Source organism: Berghia stephanieae, chromosome 6, assembly GCF_034508935.2.
Source record: "Berghia stephanieae isolate SIO BIC M18660-M18661 chromosome 6, UCSD_Bste_1.3, whole genome shotgun sequence".
NCBI lineage: Eukaryota > Metazoa > Mollusca > Gastropoda > Nudibranchia > Aeolidiidae > Berghia > Berghia stephanieae.
In genome coordinates this window covers 6,574,794-6,584,793 of record NC_088365.1, presented here as the reverse complement: position 1 = coordinate 6,584,793, position 10,000 = coordinate 6,574,794, and the positions used below count along the sequence as shown (strand labels likewise).

General features: G+C 33.2%; 1 protein-coding gene across 2 annotated transcripts in view; it reads right to left on the bottom strand.

Annotated features, from left to right (window-relative positions):
• Positions 1-10,000, bottom strand: part of LOC144974394 (uncharacterized) — a 101,924-nt gene that overhangs the window by 14,262 nt on the left and 77,662 nt on the right. Inside the window, exons 46-50 of one of the 2 annotated variants that reach the window (XM_078917233.1) lie at positions 7,844-7,978; positions 4,989-5,168; positions 3,782-3,938; positions 2,132-2,232; positions 87-206 (exon numbers count right to left, since the gene is read on the bottom strand). In XM_078917233.1, the coding sequence (XP_078773359.1) occupies positions 87-206; positions 2,132-2,232; positions 3,782-3,938; positions 4,989-5,168; positions 7,844-7,978 (693 nt within the window). The remainder of the gene's footprint in view (positions 1-86; positions 207-2,131; positions 2,233-3,781; positions 3,939-4,988; positions 5,169-7,843; positions 7,979-10,000) is intronic. The other variant, XM_078917234.1, reaches the window with a different exon arrangement.

The following is a 10,000-nucleotide window of genomic DNA, read 5'->3' as shown; positions in this document are numbered from 1 at the left end:
TGATAATAATATTGATCATAAGAATAAATATATATATAATAACATTGATAATAATTACTAAATCCTAACTTTAAAAAAAAAATTACCTAATGAAGGTGTCTCGCAAACAATTTTCGCCCTGGAGTTACAGGAAACCGGGATCCATCGATTCCCCCCAGCCAGGGATACACATTCGTTTCCTTTATTTGGAATGGTAGGTTGTCCTTCTTGTCGAGACAACATATGGAAAAAAGAAATATTTCAACCACAATTGAGTGACAGTGAGTGATGAAAAGGGAGAGTATTTTTTAAAAGGGCAAACATACATTTGTGAACTGCCGCCTCCATTGTGAACGTAAGTGTGATGTCAAAAGCTGGTTCCAATCTCATTGGAAGTGTAAAATTGGTCTCTGCAGAGGACTGAATACATACCGTGTGTAATTGATCTTCTGGTTTCAAAGCGATGGCATCTTATTTTCTGGCCTATATAAATTCGTGTCCTCATTACATAAATATCACCCATCCTCGATTTTTTGTACTCCCCATAACTGGCCTATATAAATTCGTGTCGTCATTACATAAATATCACCCATCCCTGCTTTTTTGTACTCCCCATAACTGGCCTATATAAATTCGTGTCCTCATTACATAAATATCACCCATCCTCGATTTTTTGTACTCCCCATAACCATTCAAATCTGCCTGTACATTATGTTACTAAAATAGCTATGTCTCTTCTGATTCAATATGTAACCTTTACATTATTGTTAAACCTCCGTCAGTAGGACAAATTACACACTTTAAATGAGTTTTGAACCGGAAAAGAGGAAAGGTGACGTCAAGACTTCTCTGCCATATTATTCGGTGTTATGCAATGGCTTGAGTGGGTTCCAGACATTTAATTTAGAAAGATGATGATTAAAATTAAATCCAAAGTTTATTTTAGGCCGTTGGCCAATCGTCATAACATCTCTATGAACATATTATTCTAACAATTATCATAATAGTAAAGGGATATCATGCTTTTAGTTATAGTTTATAGCTTACAAATCAAACAATAATAATGATAATAGCAATTATAATAATGACAATAATAATAATAATAATAATAATAATAATAATAATAATAATAATAATAATAATAATATTAATAATAATAATAATCATCATCATCATAATAATAATAATAATAATAATAATAATAATAATAATAACAATAATTATAATAATAATAATAATAATGATAATAATAATAATAATAATAATAATAATAATAATAATAATAATAATAATGATAATAATAATGATAATAATAATAATAATAATAATAATAATAATAATAATAATAATAATAATAATAATAATAATAATAATAATAATAATAATAATAATAATAGAGATACAAAATCTGAGACTTAAGAAGTTTGAGAAACTACGGTTAATTCTATTGAATGAGGTCTGGACAGTTGGGAGAGCAATTTATCAGTAGTTTTTTGATACACCTTCAAACGTACTCGGACAACATAGTTGGATGTCTATAAAGATAGATGATTTTTATTGTTTCTTGTTATCACATGATTTTCTTGAACATATTATTATAATTATATATATTTATGTGAGCTTTTATATAGAGCAATATCCATTACACGTGCTCAAAGCGCTTTACAAGGGGTCCCTAGCCAACAACAACACGAAACATTTAGGACGTAGCAAGACGCCTTTTAGGCGATATTACATCTTTATCGGACAGAGACAACGCTGTTAACGGCCAGGTCATGTCCCGTCTTACATGTTAAATGTCGCTGTTGTCCACGGACCCCTTGTAAAGCGCTTTGAGCACGTTTAGTGGATATTGCGATACATAAAAACTCATTTTTTTTTTAATTTAAGGACTATTTTCTGGCCAAATTTTTAGATATATATGTATGATTTTTTTTCCCCGTGTAAGGCAGCTAGAGGAAGAGATAGACCAACAAGAAGCTGGGAACAAGATATATGGGAATGGCTGGGAATGACAACAACTCAAGCAAGTAGACTGGCGGAAAAACGTAATCTGTTTGGCAAGAAAGTTCGGGAAGGAACGCCCTACGCAGGATCAGCTGACTAGATGATGATGAGGCCAGCTAACTTGTAAAGACAAAGCAAAACTTACCAGGAAACCAATTGGTCCATTCCATTTTGGTTTTATCCTGCCATCTGTAATCTCCTGTATGTCCTCTGTCCGTGACCCCCAACCATACTTTGAGTCTTTGTCTAAATTGTATTTTAATGACATAAACATGTAGGGGGACAACCGTTAACATCGTCATTCCCATTATCATAAATTCAATCACCTAAAGGAACAGCTGCATCATGACAGCAATCGGGTTATCATAATCGCCACCATCATCATAACCATCACCACCAGCACGAGCACCAACACCACCATCAACATCGTCATCATCATCATCATCATCATCATCATCATCATCATCATCATCATCATCATCATCATCAATGGATCCTCATCATTGATATTATTATTATCATCACCATAATCAACATTTTATACTTCTTCTTCTTCTTCTTCTTCTTCTTCTTCTTCTTCTTCTTCTTCTTCTTCTTCTTCTTCTTCTTCTTCTCTTCTTCTTCTTCCTTCTCTTCTATCCTATCCTCTACATCCTATCTCTACTACTACTACTTACTACTACTACTTACTCTCTACTCTCTATCACTAATACTACTACCTACTACACAACTATACTCCTACTACTACTACTACTACTACTACTACTACTACTACTACTACTACTACTACTACTACTACTACTACTACTACTACTACTATTACTACTACTACTCTACTACTACTATCTACTACTACTACTCTATCTCTTCTATCTCTCTTCTACTTACTTATTATATTATATCATTATTATATATTATTTTTTATTTTTTTTATTATTATTATTATTATTATTATTATTATTATTATTATTATTTTATTATTATTATTATTATTATTATTATTATCATTATTATTATTATATTATGTGATTTAATAAATGTAATTGATGTCATGTGTGATGATGATGATGATGATGATGATGATGATGATGATGATGATGATGATGATGATGATGATTATGATGATGATAATTAACAGCACCAAAAACAACAACGACAAAAACTTTCAAAATAATTAAACAGTCATAAAAAGAAGAACACCACCACAAACACCAAGAAGAATACTTTAATTACGTAACTGTATACTGACGATTAAAAAAACTATAATCATCTTGGGAGAAAATTTAAAACGATTTATTCCAACCGTCCATTGCAAAGAACCTTGTCAATTTTTAGTAAATACATTATTGTTGAATAATGCTTTGAACGCGTTGAATAATAATATTATACAATTCCCACCCTCTTGCTTTTTGGAATTCCGAACGTATTACCAACCACTGCACGAACGTGCTAGAATTGTAGATAAGTCCATCCCTCTCCCTAAATATTAACGCGTAATGATATCATGTTTACAATAATAATTTATAATGTCAGATTTTAAATCGTTAAATTTCACTGAAAATCAGATTCTTTAAAAAGAAATATCATTTGAATGTTTTTGAAAATGTCTTTGATTCAACGATGGTGAAATAAGAATCGATTGATGGGTAGAATAATTTATTATTTACACTCTTGGGGTTTGGAATTCGAACTTTGTTCTCAAGGCCACTCGCAAACTCGTGCAGCGGTTGTGAACACGTAAGGAATTTAAAACAGCAAGAGTGTAAGACTCGTCAATTATTTGGCATTCCAATACCTCACAGTAGAAACTAATCCATTTTCTTTCTCCGTTTTGGGAGAGGCTACGTATCCGTTCACTTTCTTGCATTCTTTGACTGCCTCATCAAAAGACACGTATTTGTTCACAAATCCGTAACAACTACCATAAAATTTCACGTAATCATCTGGACAGTCTGGTAAAGGTTGTGTTTAGAAATAATGATATTTTATAATTTAATGACGGAATATGAAAAACATATCTATAGGTTCATTAATAAAACATCAAATATCTTCGTGGGTTCTGAAGCTGTATATATATATATATATATATATATATATATATATATATATATATATTATATTATATATATATATATGTATGTATATATATCCATATGTGCATTACAAGGGTCCCCTAGTCCACAGCAATACTAAACAATGTAGGACGAGACATGACGCCTGTAAGGCGAAATTTTAATTGTTTTTCGTACATAGACAATGTTGTTAACGGCTAGGTACTCATTATACACCTGAGATGGTGAGATAATGTAAATAAAGAGCCTTTTACAAAGAAAATTTTAGAATGTATGTTATTATCTCCACATCACACGAGCGTTTTACATAGTGTCAGCTAGTGCACTCACAGAATCGCCCTATTTTCATTCGAAATAAAATATATAGAGGTCTGCAAATCCTATAATTTCCTGTTACATTTATTATATGGCATTATTTAACAGCAATGATTATTGGCTCGCATAGCTGTCTAAGGATATAACCTTCACAATACAATAAGTAATGAATAAACAAGTTCCAGGCCTACAAATATCTCCGTATAAGTTGCAAAGACTCTAAAAGATTTACAAGGCTATTTTATTCCAGAAATTAGGAAGCCTTGTACGCAGATTTTTCAACTGTCGAAAATTAGCGAGCAAATTATATCGCGTCTGGACTCTGGATGTCTAATTTAAAAGTTTACTACAGGACCCTGGAAGAAACATGTATTTAAAAATGTAGCCAGAAAATTCGTCCTTTAAATACCGATCGATTGGCAAAACTTCTTTCAAACCTGGGACCTCAGAAGTGCCAAGATGAGGGTCAATTAAATCGATCGATATTTGAAGGACGAGTTTTTTTGGCCAAGTTTTTAGATACACGTTTTTCCAGAGTACTTACAGTTTACTAACTGGTTACGGGGAAGGAAATCAGAATTTTACAACATAAATAAAAAACTAGATATCTCCTACCATCACACACGATGTCTGTTCCAGATAGTTGTCCATTGGTCATACATACTCTCTTTTGGCTACCTGATACGGCAAAGGTGCCTGGAGTGCATGTATACTCCACATACTGCCCAACGTTAATGACTGCACTTGGTGCTGACACTTTGGCACGGCGAATAACTGACACTGTGTTGCAGTGTGCTGAAATACAAATAATTGTATAGAATCAAATGATACTCGTACTAGCGATTTGGTAATGATGCTATGTGTTTAGAAAAAAAAATAACCCTCACAACACACGCTGCCCGACTATAACATACCAACACATAAAACTATGTGTAACCTTGAACGCTTATAGATAGAATGAAGTTGACGTCACTCGTGTCTTTGTTATTGTTTTCTGTTTGTTTGTTTTTTGTCATCTAAGTTTATGAGTAATTCTCACTGAACTGTATTAACAAGGATATAAAAGGTCATGGTTACACAGAGTTTTGTGTGTTGGTCCGTTATACTTACAGATGGCAATGTTGTGAGTTTCTTAGCCAAGCGCATACTATCTATAGTATAATTAGTAGAAATTAGTGAGCACTACGCATAAAAAAGGTTGGTTAAAAAGAAAAACAAAGAGTAGAGTGACGTTAATTTCGTTTCTTCTATAAAGATAATGGAATCATAATCACAATCAGAACAGATCAATTATGAACAACCTGTGATAGTTAAGTGATAGTAGGATGCTAGAAGCTTTGGGCTGTAAAAAGGAATGAACAAAAATGAATATAACAGATTCTGATGTTATGTATGGATGACTGTTTTAAATCACCAATGATAATTATCTTTTCCCTTTTATTATTATTATTATCATTATTATTGTTATTATTATTATTATTATTATTATTATTATTATTATTATTATTATTATTATTATTATTATTATTATTATTATTATTATTATTGTTATTATTATCATTGCTGTTGTTGTTGTTAAATAAATAATGATAGTAATGATAATACTAATAATAATAATAGTATTACTCGTGGTAGTAGTAGTAGTAGTATCAGTAGTAGTAGTAGTAGTAGTAGTAGTAGTAGTAGTAGTAGTAGTAGTAGTAGTAGTAGTAGTAGTAATTATAGTAGTAGTAGTAGTAGTAGTAGTAGTAGTAGTAGTAGAAGCAGTAGTAGTAGTAGTCGTAGTAGTAGTAGTAGTAGTAGTAGTAGTAGTAGTAGTAGTAGTAGTAGTAGTAGTAGTAGTAGTAGTGGTGGTGGTAGAAATATTAGTAATATTAGTAGTAGTAGTAGTAGTAGTAGTAGTAGTAGTAGTAGTAGTAGTAGTAGTAGTAGTAGTAGCAGTTGTAGTGGTAGTAGTAAAGTAGTAGTTATAGTAATAGTAGTAGTTGTAGTAGTAGTAGTAGTAGTAGTAGTAGTAGTAGTAGTAGTAGTAGTAGTAGTAGTAGTAGAAGTAGTAGTAGTGGTAGTAGTAGTAGTAGTAGTAGTAGTAGTAGTAGTAGTAGTAGTAGTAGTAGTAGTAGTAGTAGTAATTATAGCAGTTGTAGTAAAAATTGTAGTAGTAGTAGTAGTAGTAGTAGTAGTAGTAGTAGTAGTAGTAGTAGTAGTAGTAGTAGTAGTAGTAGTAGTAGGAGTAGTAGTAGTAGTAGTGGTGGTGGTAGAAATATTAGTAATATTAGTAGTAGTAGTAGTAGTAATAGTAGTAGTAGTAGTAGTAGTAGTAGTAGTAGTAGTAGTAGTAGTAGTAGTAGTAGTAGTAGTAGTAGTAGCAGTTGTAGTGGTAGTAGTAAAGTAGTAGTTATAGTAATAGTAGTAGTTGTAGTAGTAGTTGTAGTAGTAGTAGTAGTAGTAGTAGTAGTAGTAGTAGTAGTAGTAGTAGTAGAAGTAGTAGTAGTGGTAGTAGTAGTAGTAGTAGTAGTAGTAGTAGTAGTAGTAGTAGTAGTAGTAGTAGTAGTAGTAGTAGTAGTAGTAGTAGTAGTAGTAGTAGTAGTAGTAGTAGTAGTAGTAGTAGTAGGAGTAGTAAAGTAGTAGTTATAGTAGTAGTATAATTGTCATGTAAGAAGTCTTGACTATTGGCCAGAGGTATATAATATACTTTTGAACGTTTGTATTGGGTCCAGTACTCTTTCTCTAATAATATTATGAATTTAAACTCAAAATTTCCAAATGGTTGATATATATTGTATTCGATCAAAAGCAGTTTATGAACTGTTGCTTCAAAAATGTAATGTTCTATTTATAAAGAAGTAAACAAGAATAGTAAATGGAATGGAAGTTCAATTTAATCAGTACAGACAGATATGTGGACGTTTCGGGTTTCCGATTTATTATCAAAACACGATGAATGAAATATTAAAGAGAAATGAGCAGGGGCGTGGCTATATTGGTTGATTTGATTCCTGGCTTCGCGTCCATCTTTTAAAAATGGATTACAGCATTTAAGAAATTATATTCTTTCTTTCGTATTTAGAATTAAAATATATTATGTTTTAAGTCATTTTATTCTGATTCCGGCACCACCTTATACTGTAAGCATGACACGCCACTGCGAATGAGAGATGTCAGAACGGCGTTGTTAAGGTGAATAAACAACATTATGAGGGGACATAACATTGTCATTATAGAGAATGAGATAAGCGGAAGAGTAGCGTCCCTTGATTGGAAGTTACCCATAGTCACCGGCGGAAAAGTTATTAGAGAAAGAACGTCATGTTGGTTGTGCGCATGCGTCTCTCATCCTCACTTCCGTGAAAGCGTCTTGACACATTTCAAAACCAAATTGATGTTCTCTCCGTAAGGTGACGTCCAATCAAGGGGCGCTACTCTTCCGCTAATCTCATTCCCTATTTATACAGAAAAAGTTGCGTAATTACCCTTTTGTCCGCATGTTCCGCACGCTTTGGCGCAGTACATCTTCGCAAATTCTTTTCCTTCTTGGCAGATTGTAGGTCTGTCTTTCATCAATTGTGTGCACCGGTGCTCCAAAAAATCACGGCACTCTAATGTATCTGTTAGAGCAGATTAATTGAATTTATACCATTCACAAAAATGTGGTAATTTAGTTCGTGAGAATTAGTTTGATGATAAGTTAGATCTAGAAAGAAAAGATACAATTCTCGCAAGTTATATTTAGTCTTTTCTGTTATTAATACAATGTTTGTGCGCACCACTGTTCTTGAAAATCACAACACTCATAGTTTTCAGGGGGCAGATTGAGAATAAATACAAAAAATAACTTTGAGCTTGTGTATAGAGCAATACCCTTTAATGTGCTTACAACGCTTTACAAGGGGCCCCAAGCTAACAGCAACTCATAACTTTACAACGAGATATAACGTTTGCAAGGCGCCATAACATATATTTCAACAAAGACGTCACTGTAACTGTAGCCATTTTTAACTTATAGATAGAAGATGACGTCACTCTGGTCTTTGGTATTGTTTTTTGCTTTCCACATTTATGATTAATTCTCACTAAACTGTATGAACCAGACATGGTTACACATTGTTTTGTGTGTTGGTCCGTTATACTTTCGGATGGCAATGTTGTGAGATTCTTAGCCAAGCGCAAACTATCTGTAGCCTGACACTAGAACCTCTAAGAATTATAGCTTGACGTCATTTTTAAAAGTTTGTGCAGCGTCCAGTGGGTTGTCGTGAGTAGAACTCAAGGAAACAAGTGATTCCATTGGTTGATCTATTGAATACAATTCGCGATTTGTTTTCTTTTATGGCCAAAGACATGTTTTTTGACGCAATTTCTTGGTCAGTGTGAACGATGGCTACGGTGTAACTGACCATGTTTTCATAATCTTCGCAGACCTACCCCCATTTTGAATTGGAAAAAAATCGTAATTTTCAGGTATATTAACATATTAGGCACTAAAAGTACCTTTGAAATTTACCAATTTGTCATTAAAATTATGTTAAAAGGTATTTGTACAAGTTATGTTAAGAGGTATGGCCTATCTCAATTTATCAAATCAATATATAAAGTGCTGCTATTCGTTCTCGCTTGTATATTTTTACATTTTTGTGCATTTGTATATTATATATATATATATATATATATATATATATATATATATATATATATATATTATGTATACATTGTCGCCATAGATTCTCAACTTTGTGTTTATACATTTTTATGCATGCCACGTCTGTAAACGAATTTTCATTTTCTTTATGAATAAAGTATATATCATTATTGTTATTAAAATGGTGTTTTTATGCATTATTCTATATGTACCAGCTCAGGCAACAAAACATCGTTTTCAGGAAGTTTATTGAATTAACGATAACATTGTCATTTTGGAGCCGATACATTTCGTAGTAGTAGGCAGCAGCAGCAGCTTCTCATGGTGCTTACACTACTATGTTATGACGATCGACCCAATCAGCAACAGCTTCTAATGGTGCTCACACTACTATGTTATGACGATCGACCCTCTCAGCAGCAGCTTCTCATGGTGCTTACACTACTATGTTATGACGATCGACCCAATCAGCAGCAGCAGCTTCTAATGGTGCTTACACTTCTATGTTATGACGATCGACCCAATCAGCAGCAGCAGCTTCTAATGGTGCTCACACTACTATGTTATGACGATCGACCCTCTCAGCAGCAGCTTCTAATGGTGCTCACACTACTATGTTATGACGATCGACCCAATCAGCAGCAGCTTCTAATGGTGCTTACACTACTATGTTATGACGATCGACGCAATCAGCAACAGCTTCTAATGGTGCTCACACTACTATGTTATGACGATCGACGCAATCAGCAGCAGCAGCTTCTAATGGTGCTCACACTACTATGTTATGACGATCGACCCAATCAGCAAATTCTTCACTGCACTCGTGCACTGTCGCAAACACTCCCGGAAGCTTCGTCACAACACATCGTTCAACTAGATGCTCTGCGGTTTTGGGTTCTTTCCTACCTACATCGTGTACATGTAGTAAGCATGTCTGTACTTGTGAGTGAGCTAAGAAAATGTGAGTAAAGATTTTTTTTCTAAGGACTCA